The 24,094-nt window shown below is 37.6% G+C and overlaps 3 protein-coding genes across 3 annotated transcripts; 2 read left to right on the top strand and 1 right to left on the bottom strand.

The window, feature by feature from the left end:
• The first annotated feature begins 283 nt into the window (after positions 1 to 283).
• Positions 284 to 3,069, top strand: LOC108132604 (uncharacterized). Its single transcript, XM_043214031.2, has 7 exons — positions 284 to 854; positions 918 to 1,072; positions 1,169 to 1,313; positions 1,383 to 1,790; positions 2,271 to 2,547; positions 2,609 to 2,715; positions 2,774 to 3,069. The coding sequence occupies exons 1-7, from the start codon at positions 359 to 361 to the stop codon at positions 3,067 to 3,069; spliced, it is 1,884 nt and encodes a 627-aa protein (XP_043069966.1). The 5' UTR covers positions 284 to 358.
• Positions 3,070 to 9,412: 6,343 nt separating this feature from the next.
• Positions 9,413 to 17,913, top strand: LOC108132551 (uncharacterized). The gene is made up of 3 exons (XM_070279573.1): positions 9,413 to 9,475; positions 11,909 to 12,182; positions 17,802 to 17,913. The coding sequence occupies exons 1-3, from the start codon at positions 9,413 to 9,415 to the stop codon at positions 17,813 to 17,815; spliced, it is 351 nt and encodes a 116-aa protein (XP_070135674.1). The 3' UTR covers positions 17,816 to 17,913.
• Positions 17,914 to 23,191: 5,278 nt separating this feature from the next.
• LOC138926238 (uncharacterized) lies at positions 23,192 to 24,094 on the bottom strand. The gene is made up of 3 exons (XM_070279574.1): positions 23,845 to 24,094; positions 23,400 to 23,786; positions 23,192 to 23,336 (listed from the first exon to the last, which is right to left on the bottom strand). Exons 1-3 carry the CDS (start codon positions 24,066 to 24,068, stop codon positions 23,192 to 23,194), a joined length of 756 nt encoding a protein of 251 aa, XP_070135675.1. The 5' UTR covers positions 24,069 to 24,094.

Raw genomic sequence — 24,094 nt, forward strand, 5'->3', positions numbered from 1 at the left:
GATCTCGAGTAAATGAGATTTTATAGTAGTTTTATTTTTTTCCTGCTCGTTGACTCTTACGATGCACGCAATTAGCAGTCAGAGAATTAATCAAACACTGGTACTCGTAAATTATATTAAAAATTCGCAAACCGGCGGGCCATGCAGACAGAGCGGGCCATGCTCTACAAAAATAGAAAAATAGACAGGGCATACATTTGGGCTTGCACCGCCGATGGGATGCGATGGCGATGGCTTCTGGCCAATTGAATCGAGGCAGATCGCAAATCTCAGACCAAGAACAATGTGCATTCTTCATTGTTCATTCGATTGAGTTACGTGCGCGGGCTAATTTCGCATTCGAGATTTCGAGAATAAAATGCACCAGTCGGTGGGCCACAAAAAGAAGCCAAGGATCCGGAATCGGGCCAGGAACAAGTGCAACCAGGCACAGGCTGACCAGGACGATACTCCACTGACAGTACCCGTGAAAAATAACCCATCGGAGGAGGATAATCCACCCGAGAGTGATACCATCAAACTCATTCAGCAACTGTTGCGTCGCAAATTGTTGGCCAAAAATAAGGCCACCGCGAATCCTTCAATTGGTAAACCAGAAGCCCCCAGGGAGCTGAAAACCGAGGAGAAGAAACCGCCCATCAACACTGCCGAGCTAGTCAAAATATTACCCTTAATTGCTAACCAGTCCAAGGAAGCCAGACCCCTTGAAAAAAAGCCCAAGGCTCAGACTGCACCACCACAACCGGCTCCAGAAGCACCCAAAATCCCACTGCCCACCACGAAGGCCTCAAGGGACGTTAAGGCCGACGAAGTGGATGAGCTTCTAAAGTGTTTGGGGAGTAAATTGCAAAAAGGTAAGTAGTGTCGGCTGTTAAGATAAATACTTTTAAATTTAAAAGCAAATTATAACAATCCAGGTCCAGGGGAGTCCCCCACCGCCGCTCTATTCAGTAATCTCGGCAAGCTCTTTAGCCAGGCTCCACCTAGCGATGTGGAGTCCTCCGATGATGAGGCCGAGTACATCGAGTACATCTATAAACCGAGGCAATACTTTATGGCCTCATTGTGCAATGTAGGTGATTCTATATTTTTAAAAATAATAAATCTTTAAAACAAAGAAATATTATTTTTAAAAAAACTTTCTAAATTTTCTTTGTTCTTCCATTAGTTTTGCAAAGGAGATCTCTGCGGCCAAAATCCACTGCCGTGCACCCGTTGTGGACTGAGCTACTACTGCTGTAGTGGCCATATGAGTGGCGACCAGGAGCACCGCCAGCTGTGCTATGCCCTCCGCCAAACGGTCACCCACAATGGTGAGAAAGATTCGTGCTGTCAGCGAACCATAAATCACTCTAATTGCCAATTATCGGTCCATAATCCAGGTCACGACATGTTCTACAAGTGCGGCGACTTCAGTGCCGAGCAGTTCCGCTCCTACCGGATCGTCTGCATCCGCCAGGTGGAGAAGGAGATGAATCGCCAGCTCACGGCCACGGAACAAGAACTACTCCTCTTCCCCCTGCTCTGTTCTCAGGCCAAGTGCCGGGAACATCGCTTGAAGCGCCTGTCCACCTGTGGCGGGTGTGGAGAGGTGGCCTTCTGCAAGGACAAGCCCGATCATCTCAGTCCGGATCACTCCAAGTGGTGCCACGCCTATCGCTTGTTTAAGGCGTGTGTCATGTTCCAGGCGAAATTTGGAAGGTTGGAACCATCGCTGCCCAACAAAGTACTGCGGGAACTTCCCATGGCCTGCTCCAACACTGGGCACATGATGAAGAAACTTAATTTCAGTAAGAATTGTGTTCCTAGATGCAGGTGCTTTTAATGCAGATTCGTGGAGAATCGATCCATGAATTGTTTGAGGTATTCCGCTCAAGAATCGGATGACTATTGTCATAGATATAGCCTTCTCAGTGGGCCAGATAGTGGCTCCATGAAGTTTTAGAGCTTTCGAAGGGGATCCTCCAGAAAATTGACAAAAAATTAAAAAAGAAATTCTGGTCTTAGGATTCAAGGTATTCCGCTCAAGAATTGGATGAATATTGCCTAATATATAGCCTTCGCTGTAGGCCAGATAATGGAATCCTCCAGAGAATTTGACAAAAAATCTAAGAAAAACTGTCTTCTAAGATTGTGATGCAGATTAAGGGAGAATCGTTCTACGAAATGTTTAAAGAATTCCATTCAAAAATCAGACTATTTATCCGATTACTATTTTATTAAATCGAAAAGTTATAACAATAATAAGATGTATGTCCTTCTCCCTTTAGATGTCACTGATGAGTGCGAATACGCCGCCCTTACTCAGGTGTCCACAGGACCTTTAACAGCCTGGTTCGCCCTGAAACTCTGCGAACGTCTAAGGAGCTGCGAGGAGCTAACGATTCATTTGATTGGAGCGGAAATCGAATTCGAAGTGGATGTCCTGCAAAAGTGGGAGCTGTTCTTGCTTCACATAACCCCAGTGGTAAAGACCCTGAATGTGGTGTTTATTGGACCTGAATTAAACCCCAATAATATATCATTTGATCAGCTAAAGAAGATAAAGTAAGTTGGAAGATATTTATATATTTTATAGTTTTAATAGGGTTTTTATGCTATTTTTAAGGTGCTGCCGCTTATGCAGAAAGTTCCAAAGGACGGTTAATTATTTCTTTGAAAATAGCCTTTATCATGATTATTGTAAGGAAACGCATTTTCTTAAGCCAAGTTTGGGTAAGTTTTAAAATATTTCTATACGGATTTTTTTATTAATTGTTTTTAATCTTTTCAGTATGCTTTTTCAACTCGGGTCTCTACCGATCGACTGGATATGCACTGGAGGACACTTGGCCGGATACCATTCAGGCTTCTCTGAATCTCGGATGCCCCATTGTGGTCACTTCCTATACGAAGTATGAGGCTCCTTTGGACATGGTGCATTTCATTAATCAATCTAATCGCCATATAAATGTCGTCCTGCCGCCGACCATTAATCCTTTTTCATCCGAGAAGCCGGAACGCAACTTTATATCCGACGATGAAGCTCCGTTTATGTTTAAAAATTTTTATTGTTTTGTTGTTGAATAAAATTATGACAATAAACTGTTTTTTATTTGTTAACAAAACAATTTTGAGATAAATAACATCGTTTTTGATAGAAATTTTTGAAATATAATTTATAAACATTTTTTCGAAATTTTTTTTTCAAAATAGGGGTTTCATTCTTGTCTGGTTAATAAAAAGGGAAATTATCTTAAAATATTCTTATTTTAAAAGAAAAAATAAATATAAGTAAATAAGAAATAACATAAGCACTTTGCAAACTTTGCAATCAAAGTTTTATTAGTATATTTGTAAATTATTTGAAAAATAATTTCAAAAAGTAACGTTTTCATCTAGTAGTGGCGCCCCTAGCGGCGAGTAGAAAAAATTAATATTTTCACATTCGTTGTGAATGGCAAAAGAAACGGGCACACCCATGATACAATTTTACAAAGAACAAAGTCAACGGTGCGCCAGTGAAGCCGGTGGCGGTGAAGAAAGTCAACGGTGCGCCAGTGAAGGTGGTTGGTGAAGCTATGACGATCGTGTCTAATGTTCCAACCAGACCATTAACCTTAATTTAAAAAAAAGGTGCCATTGCCACGTGGCATTTAGATGCCAATAATGTATTATGGACGACAAAGGGGCCACAATGCCCCTATTGTTACAAAACGCTTAAGTCAAACACTCTTCTTGAAAAACATTTTAGGGACTGCCTCACAACACCCAAATTATACCACTATGTGTGGTGTCCTTATTCCAAGGAATTGCCCAATTTTAGTATGCACTTGTTGCTTAACAAATTTTTGGAAACCAGCGACGCCGCAGCTTTTGGCGAAATCAGCGTCGCCGCAGCCCGTGGCAAAACCAGTGGACCTGGAAGAACTGTTTATTGGGCGGCCATTGGTGGTGCAGCGGGTGGCAATGTCGGAGGCAATTGACCGATTCAAAGTCAAAATCATACCAAAAGTCGCTCGGATCGAATCCGATCCCTCTCCAACCGATCGAGCTGAGCCCAGGCCCAGCCAAACAAGGCGAACCAGACCAGCCAAAGGAAAACACAGAGGAAAACTCACCACATCACAGAAACGAAGCTCACACACATAGACAAAAAATGTAATTTTCACAACACTTGTCAAGTTTTGAACGTTTTCCAACTTCGCGCTTCCAACCCACTCAGTGAGACAGATTTTCTGCTCTCTTCTTCCTCTCCTATTTCTGCATCGCGAAGTTGAAAATAAATGAAAAAATTGACAAGTGTTGTGAAAATTCGGTTAGTTTTTATAGTAACTTTTGAAATTTTGCAAGTACTCAAGATTTTTTTGAAAAAATCAAAGAGTTATTAAAAAGCCAATTTCATCAATTTGTTATCGATTTCAATTTTAAAATTGAAATACCTTTTTTGAAAACCAAAAAAAACTCAATAACTCCTTAACCCACCCACCTGATATACAATCCTGATAGAATACAATTCATAAAAAACACCAAATACACCGTATATAAGCATAAGCAATCATACATTAAATTACCAAAATTACTAACCTAAAATACATAGATATTAACAAAAATAATAATCTTTAATGTTAATAATTAATAATAATAATGTAAATTTTAGTTGAAAAAATTAAGAGTATTTATTTATTTAAATTTATTTTTATTTATTTTTTTCTCAATTTATTGTAGTACAAAAATACTCTTTTTTTCCACGACCTTCGAGGTAGAGTATAAGGTGCGTTTTTTTATAGTGGTATCCCCGAGAGGCCTAATCCACTATACTAAAACTAAACTAAACTAAAATAATACAAAAACTAATACTAAACTATACTATATTATTCTTATTTAATATAAATCTCTTTAATGGGCCAGCCTCCTCGTCATCCCTCGTCGTCGCCTCCTCTTGGACCATCAACTGGCTCCCCGCTAGTGCAATGTGCCTGGAAAAAAAATGTTTTTTATGATATATATGAATATGAATATGAATATATGAATAAAATATAAATATATGAATACTTACGATTCCTTCAGCTCCTTGTGCATTTTTTGAACGAAGACAGTTGCTAATGTGGCCATGAAAGCAACTGCCTCCTAACGATCGGCAAGGACTGCTGGAAATTTAGCAAAGCCCTCCGCTGCCCCAAAATGAACGTCATAAGCCAGCTTGGCACCCACTTCTTCCATGTGGTTCGAGTTTAACCACCTTAGGTTGAAGGTCCTATTTGGGAAGTTATTAAATAAATTCCCAAATAAGGACTCAAGGGTAAGACGCTAAAATTAAAGAAAATAATAAATAAAATGTTTGCTTTATTAATTGTGCGAAACTTACCTCCTCTTTGTAACGGTCGTGTAATGGGGAGGGCACTTTCTCCGCCACCAACCGTTCAAAATCCGAGAGGATTCTCAAATAATTCTGTTTTGTGAAACTTGGATTAGTATATAAACGGTTTGCGAAAAGATCCAAAGTTCCCAAACGGCTGCAAATCATACAGAAACGGAACTCCACGGTTCTGCATGTATCTTATTGCCTCCAGATTGGCGGCGCATTTATCCGCCACCGCACCGACCAATGTGGAGGTAAGAAGGTTCCTTTTATTGATACTGGCCAATACCATCTGCACTCCTTCTAAAATGGCAGCCGATCCCATTACCTCGATGCCACTTGATGCCTACAAAAATTAAATTAATTTCATAAAAATAGGTAATTATTGTACTTACCGTACGCAAATAAACAATTTGCATATGTCCTGAGAAATTGGAAACGGCAAATATTTTCTAATTTCTCATATTATCTGGAGCATTATGTAAAATTTCATTATATATATAGTATATATATTATATATATTAAAATTGTGACATTTCGTATATGGAATTCGTCGAATATAATGAAAAATGGTTCATTGACCATAATGTAATTGAAGTTGCTTTCCATTATGGCGTAACCATTCTCTAATGTATTTTTGCGTTTAAATAACCATTCCAGAAATTCTTCTGGAATGTTATTTTGCAGAACGCATTCCAACGATCGCACGCACTCCATCTTTACCACTGAAATTCTCACTCTGGAATGGCTTTGGAAAATGAATGGTGGTAGGTAAGGGCAAAGATTATAAAGTACATAGATGGGACATCAGGGCCCAAAACGGTCAACTTTTTTCTTCGAGCTTGTTGGTGAGGGGGGAAACGCACATGCATACGATTCTATTTTTAGAACTCTTTACATGTACCCGTCAACAAAAATGTGAACCTATGTGTGACTGCTCGCACGACGGAGTAAAAATGTTTTGGCTTCCAAATTTCAATTTCAATTTCTCGTTTCTGTTTTCGATGCGCCGATGTGGTAGTTGGTAGAACAAATAGTATTTTTGATCGCCGCAGATCGAGACAGGATGGTAGCGTAATGCATAGAGTAGTTACTCTATGTGTAAATTTTCTGTGTTCAAATCCTCGTAAGGACTTTGAACTTTTTCTTTCAAGGGAGTCCTTCCGGCATTTTGTCATCCGGACCCGTCCGTCACTTATTTTTACTTTAATTGTTATAGAATGCAATTAAAAATAATAATGATAACGTAAAAATTAAAACTAAAAAAAAAAAAATAATACAAAAATAAAAGTAAATATAAAAATAATCATAAAACTAAAACTTTATCAAAATCGAAACAACCGCCCGCTAATGAAGTCGAACCATCTAGGCTACCCTCGAAGTTGATTTTATGATTAATTAATAAAATTATAAAAATTATAATACCCTCTGCAAGGGTATAAAAAAAACCGTTTCGAAAAATCGTACTTAGTTTAAAATTTATTAATTGATACCATGAAATCGGCCAAATTCCCCATAGTGCATTAAAAGAAAGCCCTTCGAGCAGTGTGACCAGATGTAGGTTGCAATGAGGATGGGGATTTTTTTAGTCCCAAAAACGGTATATAACGCGGCCTTCCCTCCATTCCCATTCAGTTGTCAACAGCACGCCAAACGCTTGACTTCTCGCTTTTTATTTTTTTCTTTTTTTTTTTTTCAATCTTGTGCCTTTAATTTGGCTCAACTGGTTGTGTAATATTTTTTTTTTCCGGTCTTTCAGAATTTGGAAATGGCTTGTGCATCAATAAGAGCATCAGCTAGCATTCCTGTATTCATCATAAAGCTTAGAGGCCCAGACGACCGAGAGGCGCTCAAGAAACGACTTGTTAGATTGTATTAAGCTATTTGTAATTTATTAAGCTAGGAGGAGTTAGTAAGGAAATTTAAAATTCTATATTTTAAATTTGAGGGACAGGAAAGAGATGTTATTGAGTAGAGACCATTATAGTTTGAACATAACACCCTAAAAGGGTCATGCAGTGCATATGTCGAACTACAACGGCTAAGGAACAGAGGACTAAAGTTTCGAGTCCTTCTATTAGGAATGTTAAATTTTAAGCGTTTTAGTAAATGCTAGCTATCTGCGTCCCCGTTTGTCATTGTCCTACGATTTGTTAAGCTAGGTAAGTTTATGAGTAAGAGTCTACTATTATAAGATGGAAGGTGAAGATTTGCATCCCAGTTTAGACCTCTAAGTGAAAAAGTTAGGAAATTCTTTTGTACGGATTCTATGCGGTCCTGATGTACTCCAGTATAGGACGGACCAAAGAAATGAATAGTGTTTTGGTTATATAGGGGTCATTAAATTCTTTTGACCACCTTTTAATAAAACCAAGGACTCCTTTTGTATACTGCTTACCACCATTTTAACTCCCTCCAAAAAGGCAGCCGATCCAATTTTTTTGATGCCACTTGATGCCTACAAAAAAAATTTAATTAATTTCATTTTAATAAAATTAAGTAATTATTGTACTTACCGCTCGCAAATAAACAATTTTCAAGTGTCCCGTGAAATTGGACACTGCTATGGAAAATATTTTCCAGTTTTTTATATTATTTGGGGCATTCTGTAAAAATATATTAATTAGTAAATATATTATATATATATATAACAGATGGATCTCATCAAATATAATAATAAATGGTTCTTCGACCAACAGGAATTGTAAATTACTCTCAAAAATGGAAAATCCATTTTCGAGAGTTTCTTTTCTCTTGTTTAACCATTCCAGAAATGATTCTGGAATTTTTAAATCACTTATAATTTTTAATTCATTCAAGTATTGCATGATGAAAGTCTCACTTTGCAATGTTTTGAAAAATGGTGGAGATTAGGGATGGGAATTTGGGACGCGCCATTTTTGGAGCGTTGCCAATTAACCATAAGAAAGATAGAAGCAAGAAAGAATAAGAAAAATTTTATTTGGTGGCTGCAAACAACGAAGTTCGGAAACTTTAAAAATTATTAAATTAAATTATACAATACTAATGTTAAACTATACTACATTATTCTATCTCCTCCGATCTCCTCAAATCATTGTGCATTATTTGGCTGAGGACAGTTGTCAAAGTTGCCATAAAGACAACTGCCTCATTTCGATAGGCAAGGGCTGCATGTTTCTCAAATCCTTCCACGGCACCGACGTGCACTTTCTCGGCCAGCCTGGCACCCACTCTCTCCAGGTGGTTCGAGTTGACCCATCTTATGGTGAAGGTCCTCGTCGGGAATTTGTTGAATAAATTCCTAAAAAGGGCCTCCAAGCCAAGACGCTAGAAGTAATGAAAAAAATTATACAAATTACACATATAAATTAATTTTGAGAAACTTACCTCCTGATTGTATCGGTCATGTAAAGCTGGGGGTACATTCTCCTCAACCAGCCTTTTGAAATTCGACAGGATTTGGGCAAAATTGCTCCTGGAGAATGTCGGGACAGCATACAGATGGGTGGCGAACTCGTCGATGTGGTCCAGCCGAGACATGATACCACAAAAGTGCTCCAAGTCGTAAAGGACAGGCACCCCATTCTGCCATTGTGCATTTTTTGAACGAAGACAGTTGCTAATGTGGCCATGAAAGCAACTGCCTCCTAACGATCGGCAAGGACTGCTGGAAATTTAGCAAAGCCCTCCGCTGCCCCAAAATGAACGTCATAAGCCAGCTTGGCACCCACTTCTTCCATGTGGTTCGAGTTTAACCACCTTAGGTTGAAGGTCCTATTTGGGAAGTTATTAAATAAATTCCCAAATAAGGACTCAAGGGTAAGACGCTAAAATTAAAGAAAATAATAAATAAAATGTTTGCTTTATTAATTGTGCGAAACTTACCTCCTCTTTGTAACGGTCGTGTAATGGGGAGGGCACTTTCTCCGCCACCAACCGTTCAAAATCCGAGAGGATTCTCAAATAATTCTGTTTTGTGAACTTGGATTAGTATATAAACGGTTTGCGAAAAGATCCAAAGTTCCCAAATGCATTATAGTCGATCGAAAGGGCTGCAAATCATACAGAACCGGAACTCCACGGTTCTGCATGTATCTTATTGCCTCCAGATTGGCGGCGCATTTATCCGCCACCGCACCGACCAATGTGGAGGTAAGAAGGGTCCTTTTATTGATACTGGCCAATACCATCTGCACTCCTTCTAAAATGGCAGCCGATCCCATTACCTCGATGCCACTTGATGCCTACAAAAATTAAATTAATTTCATTTTTAAATAAAAATAGGTAATTATTGTACTTACCGTACGCAAATGAACAATTTGCATATGTCCTGAAAAATTGAACACTGCAACGGCAAATATCTTCCAATTTCTCATATTATCTGGAGCATTCTGTAAAATTTCATTATATATATAGTAAACATATTATATACATTAAAATTGTTGTACTCACAGTGACATTTCGTATATGGAATTCGTCGAATATAATGAAAAATGGTTCATTGACCATAATGTAATTGAAGTTGCTTTCCATTATGGCGTAACCATTCTCTAATGTATTTTTGCGTTTAAATAACCATTCCAGAAATTCTTCTGGAATGTTATTTTGCAGAACGCATTCCAACGATCGCACAGTAGGCCGGATTGCCAAATAAGTGGCATAAAATCGAAAATTGTATATATCGAGCAAAAACTTAGCATATTTTAAGAATACACCACTATAAATGTTTAAGCAATGTTTTTAGTAAGTTTGGCCACGCCTACCTTAACTGCCCATGGAAGACAACATAACGTATACGTGATCTGAAGTTAGATTTCGTTTTTTATACTTATATTTATTATTTTCTTACATATTATACTGATTTTTATTATTTATAATAAACATGGATTTCATTTTTGCTTAAATAGGAATAAAAGGATATACATTAAGATTTTATGCTTACATATGTATACTAAGTGTTAAAACATTGTGCTTTGGCAAAGACGCGTTCCTCCTTCCTCATAAGATAGCTTTGGTCCCTTTGTTAAATTTGGAATATCCGCTTGGTTATCCAAAACTATTTTTAAAGACTTTGATAGCCACTCTGAATGTTTTTTTTTTGAACGTTCGCATATTACGGCTACACTTTTGCAGATTTGATTTTATATAAATTTCAAAGCTTTTAATTTTTTTGTAAAGTTTGCCCTTCTGGTCGACTGTCAGTCTACCCTCATTAATCTGGCCACATATCCATTCAGCAAGCGCATTAGAGTCGCGAGCGCTGTCAATTCATACGTCTAGCAAGGTTGCATGACAGAACTCATGCACATCTTGAAAATGTCATCATCGAAAAAGCCGCAAAAAGCCGCAAATGAGATTTTTTTTATATTTTTCTAAATAGTTTCTTCTTTTGTTAAAGATACATTACACATTGCAGAAATACGCAGAAGACTTTTTTTTTCTCCACAGAAGACGAACATAAAGGTTAGGTTTTTTCTTTTTGGACAACACAAAACAATACACATATAATACACATAAAATAATTTTACACAAAATGCTTTCATTAAACTCAATTTTCTTACCTCGAGGTTTAAAATTCATTTTAAATAATGTTAAATTCTTTTTTCGTGTGTGATTGCCAAGCGCACAAAGTCAACAAAAGTTTCCCGCCAACTTAATCACAAAAATCAGCTGTTCAATCACTTGACTTTGAAGCTAAATAAAAATTGAAAGGTTGCATTTCAACCAAAAATACTTTCTAATACTTATTATACAGGGAATTTAATATTGATAAGTTTAAAAAAAATTAAGATTTATTTAAATAAAATTTTCGATTTTATTCCGCTTATTTGGCAATCCGGCCTACTGTGGATCGCACGCACTCCATCTTTACCACTGAAATTCTCACTCTGGAATGGCTTTGGAAAATGAATGGTGGTAGGTAAGGGACGAAAATTATGGGACGCCATATTTGAAGCGTTGCCAATCTAAAAAACAGGACCCTCTCTGCAATAAATTTTATTTAAAATTTAAAATAAAAATGTTTCGTAATGGCTCGGTAAGTACATATGTAATTATAAGTCAAAATATTCTTTAAAGCATAGATGGGGAGTGTTAATGTACAAAAAAAATGTTACAAAAAATGTTGAAGCAGGTAGCGTGCCGACGCAGCGGTCCCGTTTGACGACAACCATCTTGATGGTGGTTGTTGTTGTAATTTTTAGTTTGCGCCCATCTATGCTATAAAGTACATATTTATATACATACATATACATATACATACAGTCAGCAAACAAATTATTTGGACACTGAAAAAAAAATTTTTGTTTTTTAAGTATTTAAAATTTAAGGGAAATAAAGAAATTTTGTTATGTTAATTAATATGTTAATATAAAATTTATAATATGTTTTGAAAAATCAGTTTTTAATAGAAAAACATAAAAACACTGCCGAAAATTTCATTTTTTCCCAGAAATAAGCCTTTAGTATAAGTATATTTCAGTGTCCGAATAATTTCTGTGCTGACTGTATGTATGTATGCATATTTTTGATATGTCTATTTCTTTCTACGCAATATATTAAAACCCTTTTTTCCTTTGCACGCAGATCTATAAAATCATATGCAGAGCAAACGTGAAGAATGAAGATTCGGATCTTGAGGAGTTGCTATCGGTCACCGAAGCACCGAAGCCCAAAACTGTGGCCAAACCACCCAAGCGCAAAGTCGTGGCCCAACCAGCTAAGCCGCAGACTGAGGCCCAACCATCGACGTCGCAGTCTACGGCGGACGTGGATGCGCTGTTCATTGGGCGGCCATTGGTGGTGCAGCGGGTGGCTAAGAGGAAGCCTGTCGCGAAGAATATTAATATGAAAGTCAAAGGTAAGCCATTGCCAGCTCGTGAACAATTGAATATCGTGTCGAATGTGCTAACCAGGCAATTTAATATTAGTTTGCAAAAAGATGCCATTTCTACTTGGCATGCAGATGCCAATGGCGTGGTTTGGGCGTCAAAGGGGCCGCAATACCCTTATTGTTATAAGGTATTTAGCCAAACCACCCTCTTGAAAGGATTGCCTTTAAACTCCAAAATTACATCACTGCGGATTCTGTCCGTATTCCAAGGAATTGCCAAATTTCGGGATGCATTTAATGCATAAAAAATGCTTGGGGCTCGGGAGAGTTAAATATAAGCACTAACCATACAGCATATAGACAACCCATTTCATACAACGAAAATGGATGCAAAAATTTCTTGCGACAGGCCCCAGCAGGCCCCAGAGCGGATTTCTTACGCTCATCGTTCGTTCATCTTACGCTCATTCTCTCATTAAATTTTTTCTGTTTCTCAGTCTCTAAACGGAGCGCGATGAAGAAGGTTGGCCTGCGCTTCGGTTGATCTTTATATGTATGCGTGTCACACATTCACATACACGGGTGTTTGTGTGCGTACGATTTCGTTTCGAAGCCAGCGCACAAAATTTGGATTTTTCTTACTTTTCAGGCTTGCTACCCTAACAAAATTCGGGTATTCGTTATTTGATGAAATGACGAAAGAAATTTATTATTATTATACATTTATTATTTATTATACATTTTTTATTTATTTAGGAATTAGATTAAGTGTTAGTAGTAAAATGTTTTCTGCATATATATTTTTACGAATCATTAAAAATCAATATACTGAGAATGTGTCAGAGTATATTTCAGTCGGAGTCACTTAAAACGCCGATTGCTTTTAAGTTTTTGTTAACGGCAATAATTTTATTAAATTAAATTTAATGTGAGATTTAATTAAATTATTGTCGTTAATTTAATAATTTCCTTATATATTTTGGAGCTTTAAAAAAGTTAAATTGTTACAGATATATACATATATATATATATATATATATATATATATACATTGGTTTTATGCTTTTATATGGATTCTTATTGTATGATCTGCAGTGTAATTTAAAATATATACATAAATATACATAAATATAAAAATGTCACTACCGTATTTACACACCGTCATTTCCATCTCACAATAACCCAAATTAATAACAAGTGCCTGAAAAATTGTAAACAAAAAAGGTAAACAAGTCCATCAGCTGTTTTCGTGTCTTCACCCTCCCCTAAAAATCATTCCATCGTTAGAGTAGGCATGGACTCCGACTGAAATATACTCTGACACATTCTCAGTATATTGATTTTTAATGATTCGTAAAAATATATATTTGCAGAAAACATTTTACTACTAACACTTAATCTAATTCCTAAATAAATAAAAAATGTATAATAAATAATAAATGTATAATAATAATAAATTTCTTTCGTCATTTCATCAAATAACGAATACCCGAATTTTGTTAGGGTAGCAAGCCTGAAAAGTAAGAAAAATCCAAATTTTGTGCGCTGGCTTCGAAACGAAATCGTACGCACACAAACACCCGTGTATGTGAATGTGTGACACGCATACATACAAAGATCAACCGAAGCGCAGGCCAACCTTCTTCATCGCGCTCCGTTTAGAGACTGAGAAACAGAAAAAATTTAATGAGAGAATGAGCGTAAGATGAACGAACGATGAGCGTAAGAAATCCGCTCTGGGGCCTGCTGGGGCCTGTCGCAAGAAATTTTTGCGTCCATTTTCGTTGTATGAAATGGGTTGTCTATATGCTGTATGGTTAGTGATATAAGTCAGCTGGGGTTATATAGGAAATATGGAGGAATTGTGAAATATCCCATAAAGAAACAGGGGTAGCCCATAAAGAATCAGGGGTAGCCCATAAAGAAACAGGAGTAGCACCCACCTCTCCCCCCTTCACATCCTATGCCAACAACCGTCCATTATTCACCCAATAAACATTTGTCTAATATTAAATTAATTTAATTTTTTGTTTTGTAAATATTGTACTTTTCTTTTTTTTGTTTTCTATAGTGTTATTATAAATTTAGTTTTAATTTATATATAGATATATAGATTAATATAGATAGATTTAATAAAGATACATCATTTAATATAAATTCATACTTATACATAGTAATTACTATGAGTTTTTGTTTTTCCTCCTCCTCTTTCGCGAACACGAACACGGTGGAATGAGGGAGCTGTTTTATTCTGCATTTTATTTTTGTTCTCTGCATCTCACATTCATCTTTATCTTTGAGTCTTTATTTTATCTTGAGTCTTTCTTTGAGTTATCTTTATCCGCTTGGTGGTGAATGAAGTAAAAGTTACGCCAGTGGAGCCGGCTGGTGAACTTATGACCATCGTGTCAAATGTACCAACACGGCCATTGTCTTTAAATTTAAAAAAAGGTGCCATTGCGACGTGGCATTTAGATGCCAACAATGTTCTGTGGACGACGAAGGGTCACAATGCCCTTATTGTTATAGATTATTCAAATCAAACACCCTTCTAGATAAACACTTCAAAAATTGCCTTAAAACACCAAACACTGCGAATTTTGTCCGTATTCCAAGGAATTGCCCAATTTCGGGATGCATTTAATGAATAAAAAAAGGTAGGGGCTTGGGGCTTGGTTTAAATATAAGCCATCTGGGTTTATGAAGGAAATATGGATGCAGTGAGATAAATCCCATAAAGAAACAGGGGTAGCACCCACCCCTATGGCGAACCAGTGGACCTGAAAAAACTGTTTATTGGGCGGCCATTGGTGGTGCAGCGGGTGGCAAAGTCGGAGCCGGGGGCGGAGAACAAAGTCAACGGTGCGCCAGTGAAGGTGGTTGGTGAAGCTATGACGATCGTGTCTAATGTTCCAACCAGACCATTAACCTTAATTTAAAAAAAAGGTGCCATTGCCACGTGGCATTTAGATTCCAATAATGTATTATGGACGACAAAGGGGCCACAATGCCCCTATTGTTACAAAACGTTTAAGTCAAACACTCTTCCTGAAAAACATTTTAGGGACTGCCTCACAACACCCAAATTATACCACTATGTGTGGTGTCCTTATTCCAAGGAATTGCCCAATTTTAGTATGCACTTGTTGCATAAAAAATTTTTGGAAACCAGCGACGCCGCAGCTTTTGGCGAAATCAGCGTCGCCGCAGCCCGTGGCAAAACCAGTGCACCTGGAAGAACTGTTTATTGGGCGGCCATTGGTGGTGCAGCGGGTGGCAATGTCGGAGGCAATTGACCGATTCAAAGTCAAAATCATACCAAAAGTCGCTCGGATCGAATCCGATCCCTCTCGCACCGATCGAGCTGAGCCCAGGCCCAGCCAAACAAGGCGAACCAGACCAGCCAAAGGAAAACACAGAGGAAAACTCACCACATCACAGAAACGAAGCTCACACACATAGACAAAAAATGTAATTTTCACAACACTTGTCAAGTTTTGAACGTTTTCCAACTTCGCGCTTCCAACCCACTCAGTGAGACAGATTTTCTGCTCTCTTTTTACTCTCCTATTTCTGCATCGCAAAGTTGAAAAAAAAATGAAAAAATTGACAAGTGTTGTGAAAATTCGGTTAGTTTTTATAGTAACTTTTGAAATTTTGAAAGTACTCAAGATTTTTTTGAAAAAATCAAAGAGTTATTAAAAAGTCAATTTCATCAATTTGTTATCGATTTCAATTTTAAAATTGAAATACCTATTTGAAAACAATAAAAAGTCCATACACCACCACATAGATATAATTACCTGATATACATTCCTATTAAAATACAATTTAGAAAAAAACACCAATACACCGTATATAAGCATAATCAATCATAATAAATGTCAATTTTATTTGAAAAGAAAAACTCTTGGTTTAATTTATTTTTTTAATTTATTTCTACTTAAAAATACTCTTTTCCACACCACCTTTGAGGTAGAGTATAAGGCGCGTTTTTTTTTGTAGTGGTATCCCCGAGAGGCCTAATCCACTGTACAAAAACTAAATTAAACTAAGTTAAACTAATACTAAACTGTACTATATTATAATACACTAAGACTAATTGAGCTTCATCCTCTTTGATGGGCCTGCCTCCTCGTCATCCTTCCCTGTCTTCTCGTCTGGGATTAGTAAATCGGTGAGCGCCAAATCCATGTGCCTGGAAAAAAAAAATGATATATATTTTTTATGATATAAATACTTACATTTCCTTAAGTTCTTTCTGAATTCTCTGCACAAAGACCGTTGCCAATGTGGCCATGAAGGCAGTTAATTAATTTTTGGAAACTTACCTTTATATAACAGTCTTTATAACGGTCTTGTAATGGGGAGGGTACTCTCTTCTCCACCAACCGTTCAGAACCGGACAATTTTTTCTCATAATTATCCTTTGTGAAGATGGGGATGGGAGTGGTGTATATAGAGGTCACTATTACATCCATAATTCCCGATCTTGTCATTGTAGCTCGGAAGTGCTGAAAATCATACAGAACCGGTATTCCGTGGTTCTGCATGAATTTAATGGCTTCCATATTGGCGGCGCATTTATCAGCCACCGCACCGACCAATGTGGTGGTAAGCCGGGTGCTTTTTTGTATACTACTTACCACCATTTTAACTCCCTTCAAAATGGCAGCCGATCCAATTTTTTGAATGCCACTTGATGCGTAAAAAAAAATTTAATTAATTTCATTTTAATAATATTAAGTAAATGTTGTACTTACCGCTCGCAAATAAACAATTTTCAAGTGTCCCGCGAAATTGGACACTGCTATGGAAAATATTTTCCAGTTTTTTATATTATTTGGGGCATTCTGTAAAAATATATTAATTAGTAAATATATTATATATATATATAACAGATGGATCTCATCAAATATAATAATAAATGGTTCTTCGACCAACAGGAATTGTAAATTACTCTCAAAAATGGAAAATCCATTTTCGAGAGTTTCTTTTCTCTTGTTTAACCATTCCAGAAATGATTCTGGAATTTTTAAATCACTTATAATTTTTAATTCATTCAAGTATTGCATGATGAAAGTCTCACTTTGCAATGTTTTGAAAAATGGTGGAGATTAGGGATGGGAATTTGGGACGCGCCATTTTTGGACCGTTGCCAATTAACCATAACAAAGATAGAAGCAAGAAAGAATAAAGTAAAGTAAGAATAAATAAACAAAATGAATTATAATTGCACAGTAAGTACTTAAGTATTTAATACCTTGCTGAGGTATTATAGTTTTAATCAAAAGTGGCCAAGTTCTCCAGTTCCATATCAACACGCTAAATCAAACAACAATATACATTGAATTTAACTAATTGTGAAATTGCCACCTGGCATTTAGATGCCAATTATGTAATTTGGACCACAAAGGGGTCCCAATGCCCTTATTGTTTTGGGGTATTTAGATCGATTTAGATTTAGATTTCGATGTATCGAAACATTCAAAGTTGAAATCAAAAAGAAAACTTTAAAACATAACCTTTAAAACATAAACTTTATAACATAAAGTGAATTAAAATTTGAATCATGATTCAAATAATTAACTTTGGTGTAAGTATTATTTTATTAAATAATTTAACTGGTTATTTCTTTTTTCCCAGACTGTCAATATTAATGACAAGGATGAGTCGACGCCAAAAACTCCAAACACTGGAGTCAAAAACACCAAGGAGGAGCCAGTGACCCAGGAGGAGCCAGTGGCCCAGGTGGACCCAGTGGAGTCAGTGGCCCAGCCTTTGACCTGGGAGTCATTGGTTGCGGAGGCTTTGGCTGGGGAGGAGGAGGACGCGGTGCCCCCGCCCCCGCGCCCGCCAGTGTCGCTGGAGCCCGCTCGTATCGCTGGAGCCCGCTCGGGAGTTGAATTTAAATTTATGCGGTGCCGCCGTGCCCACCTGGCACATTGATGGGCAAGGGGGCATTTGGACGACCACGGACCGGCAGTGTCTTTGGCTGGGGAGAAGGAGGAGGCAGTGTCGCCGGTGTCGATGCCCCCGCCGGTGTCGCTGGCGCCCGCTCGGGAGTTCAGCTTAAAACTCTGCGGTGCCGCCGTGCCCACCTATGTGGTGCCCCTATATAGTAAAGCGAAACCAAACTTTTCCATGCATATTAAATTTAAAAAATGCTCCGGCGTGGTGGGTATCCGGTACGTTCCCGGCCCCAAAATTAGGGAATTGTGGGCACTGTGGGAAGGGCTGCTTAATCCACCTGCTAATCCTCCTTCCCAGCTCCACTCCAGCTATCGAATTTTGGAATGCATTTAAAGCACCAAAAATGTTCTGGGGTGAAGGGGGTGCGTTATAAGCCAGCAGAGGTAATGAAGGAGGTATGCGGCCGAAAGATACAAGAGTAAGAGATAACTTTTCGCCGAGTCGACGTTTTTCATCTCCCGAATTTATGGATTTTTCGTAATAATGTGTTTTTAGATTTTGTTTTTATTTGTTCTTTTATTCACTTTTATGTTTCTGTAAAATTAATATTAAGTAACTTATTCTAACTTAAATTTTGAACTTAGATTATGCTTAGCCGAAGTCAGTTATCCGCAGGTGATCCAGCAAGCCGACTCACTGCGCTGAGCGGAGGACACCTGGCGAAGGGGTGTAAAAATAGGTTTTTGTTTATTGAATTTTTTATCCTATTTGTAAGGAACTTTTTATAAGTCGTGTTTGGTCTGTTGAGCGCGCCGGACGTGCGCCGCCCGCGCTGCCGGGTGCCGTGCCGGGCCGGGGCGAGCCCCGGGGCAAGGCGGTCTCGCGCCAGCGGCTAAGGAACCAATAAATGTTTAACTATTTATTAAAACTACAGAAAAAAAAAAAAAAAAGCCGAAAGATACAAGAGGAAGAGATGACTTTTCGCCGAGTCGGCGTTTTTCATCTCCCGAATTTATGGATTTTTCGTAATTTCAGTTTGGGGGTAACAGTTGAAAAACGTTAATAAATTGGACAGTGTTGTGAAAATTTGGTTGGTTTTTGTACATTTTGATGAAAAAAGTGATGAAAAAAGATGAGTTATTTTCATCAATTTCAGAGTTGATCAATTTTTGATCAATTTAAATTTTGAAATTGAAATACCTATTCAATTCAATTTTATTTGAAAAAAAAAACTCTTGGTTAAATTTATTTTTTAAATTTATTTCTAGTTAAAAATACTATTTTCCACACCACCTTTGAGGTAGAGTAAATGGCGCTTTTTTTTTAAGTGGTATCCCCGAGAGGCCTAATCGTAATGGCCTCGTAGTAATCGTAGTAATCAAATATTAAAAATTATTTAAAATAGCTCAAAAATAGCACATTTTTTTGTGAAATAGCCAACATAACAGGCTCCTGCAAAATTAAGTGGTTTCTAGTTTGAGGTCATGCAAAATAGCCAAATCTGGCTAGAAAATAGCCAAGTTGGCATGGAACTTCTATGGGAAAAGAATTCAAATTTATGTTAATTTATTTATGTTCAGAACATATTGTTCAAATTTAAAATAAAACAATGTCTTTAATTGTCTTTAATATGAACGATATATTATTAACGATATTTACATAACAAATTACATAACATAACAACATAACAAAACAACAACATATTACATAACAAATTTACATACAAATTATAAACATAAATTCAATTTCAATTTCATAATTTTTCATAATTTCATAGTGTGGCACTTGCGTTAACCGATGGAATCAGATGGATACATAAATCCAACATGTGTTCCAAAAATAAGCATTAAATAATGCCTGTGGCGGGGGACAAACAACATTATGACCATCGTGTCTTAATGTACCATTATCGCCCTTATCATTAATTTGAAAAATAAGGTGCCATTGCCACCTGGCATTTAGGTGCCAATAATGCATTATGGACGACAAGGCCCAATGCCCCTATTGTTTCAATCGAAAATCCTTCTTGAAAAACATTTCAAAAATTGCCACAAAACACCCAAATTGAATTCTGCCCATATTCCAAGTTACTACCATGGAATGCACTTATTGCATCGAAAATGTTCGGAAATTAATAATAATTTTCTTGGGATAAGGGGGTATTGCTGATGATGCCAGAGGAGGTGGAGGAGCCAGTGGAGGCAAAGGTAATGCTGTCTATTTTTTTTTTTTTTCTTAAAGTTGCCCAATTTTTCCATACCTCCTCCATCACCCCCGCTGGCTCATAAGCCACCCCCTTCACCATTTTTCATGCTTCAAGTGCATTCCAAAGTTGGGTAATTCCTTGGAATATGGGCAGAATTGGCAATGGTACAATTTGGGTGTTTCAAGGCAATTTATGAAATGCTTTTCAAGAAGCATTCTCGATCTAAAGTCCTTAAAACAATAGGGGCATTGGAACCCCTTTGTGACCCAAACTGCATTATTATTATCTAAATGCCAGGTGGAAATGGCACAATTTGTCAAATTTAAGGCTAAAGGTTGGGTTGGTACATTAGACACGATGGTCATAATGTTACCAACTCCAACTCGCTTACATTCAATCTCCGCCACAGGCTCCGACGTCCATGTTGTTGGTTGTGCTGGTGGTTGTGGTGCTGTTGGTTGTGTTGGTGGTGGGGTGTAATATACTGTTGCTGGTGGTTGTGCTGCTGGTGGTTGTGGTGCTGGTGGTTGTGGTGCTGGTCGTTTTGGTGCTGGTGGTTGTGGTGCTGTTGGTGGTGGGGTGTAATATACTGTTGCTGGTGGTTGTGGTGCTGGTCGTTGTGGTGCTGGTGGTTGTGGTGCTGTTGGTTGTGTTGGTGGTCGGGTGTAAAATACTGGTGCTGGTGGTTGTGGTGCTGGTGGTTGTGGTTGTGGTGATGTTGGTGGTGGGGTGTAATATACTGTTGCTGGTGGTTGTGGTGCTGGTCGTTTTGGTGCTGGTGGTTGTGGTGCTGTTGGTGGTGGGGTGTAATATACTGTTGCTGGTGGTTGTGGTGCTGTTGGTGGTGGGGTGTAATATACTGTTGCTGGTGGTTGTGGTGCTGGTCGTTTTGGTGCTGGTGGTTGTGGTGCTTTTGGTGGTGGGGTGTAATATACTGTTGCTGGTGGTTGTGGTGCTGGTCGTTTTGGTGCTGGTGGTTGTGGTGCTGTTGGTGGTGGGGTGTAATATACTGTTGCTGGTGGTTGTGATGCTGGTGGTTGTGGTGCTGGTCGTTTTGGTGCTGGTGGTTGTGGTGCTGTTGGTGGTGGGGTGTAATATACTGTTGCTGGTGGTTGTGGTGGGGGATATGTGAGTGGTGGTTGTGTTGATGATGTTGTGGCTGGGTGGTTGTTGATGGTGGTGTTGTAAACCTACGAACCTGCGTAAACCATAAGAAAAAAAATATACATCTTTCGGCCACTTTTGATGAAAACTGTAATACCCCAGCAAGGGTATTAAATACTTCAGTACTTACCGTACAATTATAATTATAATTAATAAACATTTTGTTTCTTTTTAAATATTAACCAATTTGACGCCTGTTTGTTGACAACAACTCGCTATTTTGTTTAGAATAATTGGCCACACTTCAAAATATGGCGGCGTCCCTACCTCCCATCCCTATCACCACATGTTTTTTGCACCGTTAATTTCATCATGGAATATTGGAAGGAATTACAAATTATAACTGATTTAAAACTTCCAGAACCATTTCTAGAATTTTAAAAAAATCGAAAAGAAACTCTCGAAAATGGATTTTCCATTTTTTCCAGCAATTTGCGATTCCTATTGGTTGAAGAACCATTTTTTATAATTTTTGACGAATTCCATTTGAAACGTGTCAATGTAAGTATAAAAATTGTTATATATATATATAATATATTTACTAATTAATATATTATTAAAGAATGCCCCAAATGAATTGAAAAACTGGAAAATATTTTCGATAGCGGTGTCCAATTTGGAGGGACACTTGCAAATTGTTTATTTTCGAGCGGTAAGTACAATAAGTGCTTAATTTTATTAAAGTGAAATTAATTACACTTTTTGTAGACATCAAGTGGCATTGAAAAAATAGGATCGACTGCCATTTTGGAGGGCGTAAAGGAAGTGTTCAGCAAGATAAAAGGAAACACCCAGCTTACCAGTACATTGGTCGGTGCGGTGGCGGATAAATGCGCCGCCAATTTGGAAGCTATCAAATACCTGGAGGACGAGGGAATCCCGGTTCTGACCGATTTGCAGCACTTCCGAGCTACAACCATAAGATCGGATTATATGGATGTGATAGTGACGTCTATTTACAAAATTGGCGTCTTCAGAAAGGACAATTACGAGAGAAAGTTGTCCGGTATTGAACGGTCGGGGGAGAGGAGAGTACCCTCCTAACTGCAAGACCGTTACAAAGAAGAGGTAAGTTTCCAAAAATTAATAAAACAAACATTTTATTCTTATTTTCATTAATCTTAGCTTGTTTCTCTCGGGTGCCTATTTGGTAATCTGTTCAATCGATTCCCAAATAGGACATTCACTCTAACATTGGTAAATTCCAATTACATGGAAGAATTCGGCGCCAAGCTGGCCCATGATGTCCATCTTGCGGCAGAGGAGGGCTTCGCAAAATTCCCAGAAGCCCTCGCCGATCCAAAGAATGCAACCGCCTTCATGGCTACATTGGCAACGATCTATGTCCAGAGAATTCACAAAGAACTTAAGGAAAGGTAAGTATTCATATTATCATATATCATAAAAAATATATATAATTTTTTTTTCCACATAGGCACATAGATTTGGAGCTCACCGATTTACTAATCCCAGACGAGAAGACAAGGAAGGATGACGAGGAGCCAGGACCATCTAAGAGGATGAAGCTGAATTAGTCGTAGTATTATAATATAATTTAGTATTAGTTTTAGTTTAGTTAAGTAGAATTTCATTTTTGTACAGTGGATTAGGCCCAGTGCTGCCAACTTTTGATCAAAAAAAAAAGCTGTTTTTAACTAGAGAGAAATAAAAAAAAAGCTAAAAATATTAAGAAAAAAGCGAAAAAAAAGCGCAACAAATTTTTTTTGTTTTTAATCTTCTTTAATTGTGTAATTTATAGAATATTTAGCAAGTCGTCCAATTCATTGCGACTTTCATTAGTTTCGCTATCATATGATAAGTTTGTTCCGATCATGCGAAGATAATTTGATGGAACTTCGTAGTCGTAGCAGCATTTTCCCAGTCTTCGTAAACCATATCTGTATATTAAAATAAAAGATATAAAAATGGGATTCATCTTTTTACTTACAATAAAATATTACCCTATGCTAAGAATGCTGTTAGTCGTGCTTACGCTCATAGAGTTTCTTAGCTTGGATTTTACCAGGCTAAGCTGGCTGAACACGCGCTCAATCTCAGCGTTGGACCATGGCAACGATAGCATTTGCATAGCGACAGATGAGAGTTCAAGGAATCTGCGGTTGCCACCAGAGTCCTTGTAGGTGGAAACTTCAATCCAAAACTTTGTGGTATCATTGACGTTTTCCCACTTAACCAGATTTATATCCCTGTACTGCCGCTCAATGTCTGCTATTTCGTCGATGTTTAAGTGCTCCAAGATTTCCGTGATTCCCTTCTTGTTGGTTGACAAAATTTTTTCGACGGAAAAAAGGTCAATGTTTTTTAAAATTTTGAAGTTTTCTGGGAGCCTGGAATTCAAATAAACATTATTTTACGATCGATAGAAGAATTTGCCAAATTTGCTACCTTTGCTTTAGCTGCTTAATAAGTTCAATTACAAAAGTGGAGCATTGCGCACGAATTTCTTTTTTAACTTCGTCATCGATCTGCAGGGAATAGATTTCTCTTTCAAATTCATATCCCAGAAGCATTGTCGAATCTGCATGATCTTCCAAGCAATCAACTTGAAATACATCGATGTCCTTGTTAGGGGGTATGATAAAGTTGTTTAATGAATTAATGGCAAACATTAAATCATTCAACAATGCTGTGACAT

Source organism: Drosophila bipectinata, chromosome 3L (genome assembly GCF_030179905.1).
Source record: "Drosophila bipectinata strain 14024-0381.07 chromosome 3L, DbipHiC1v2, whole genome shotgun sequence".
NCBI lineage: Eukaryota > Metazoa > Arthropoda > Insecta > Diptera > Drosophilidae > Drosophila > Drosophila bipectinata.

What these genes read in the sequence shown, in the direction of transcription:
- LOC108132604 (XM_043214031.2), top strand. Translation starts at nt 359, where the DNA reads ATGCACCAGTCGGTGGGCCACAAAAAGAAGCCAAGGATCCGGAATCGG. An exon ending in GGGGAGTAAATTGCAAAAAG is followed by an intron (nt 855 to 917) that starts GTAAGTAGTGTC and finishes ATAACAATCCAG; the next exon opens with GTCCAGGGGAGTCCCCCACC. An exon ending in GATGAAGAAACTTAATTTCA is followed by an intron (nt 1,791 to 2,270) that starts GTAAGAATTGTG and finishes TTCTCCCTTTAG; the next exon opens with ATGTCACTGATGAGTGCGAA.
- LOC108132551 (XM_070279573.1), top strand. Translation starts at nt 9,413, where the DNA reads ATGTATCTTATTGCCTCCAGATTGGCGGCGCATTTATCCGCCACCGCA. An exon ending in CCGCACCGACCAATGTGGAG is followed by an intron (nt 9,476 to 11,908) that starts GTAAGAAGGGTC and finishes CTTTGCACGCAG; the next exon opens with ATCTATAAAATCATATGCAG.
- LOC138926238 (XM_070279574.1), bottom strand. Translation starts at nt 24,068, where the DNA reads ATGTTTGCCATTAATTCATTAAACAACTTTATCATACCCCCTAACAAG. An exon ending in ATTAAGCAGCTAAAGCAAAG is followed by an intron (nt 23,787 to 23,844) that starts GTAGCAAATTTG and finishes TTTGAATTCCAG; the next exon opens with GCTCCCAGAAAACTTCAAAA. An exon ending in AACAGCATTCTTAGCATAGG is followed by an intron (nt 23,337 to 23,399) that starts GTAATATTTTAT and finishes TTTAATATACAG; the next exon opens with ATATGGTTTACGAAGACTGG.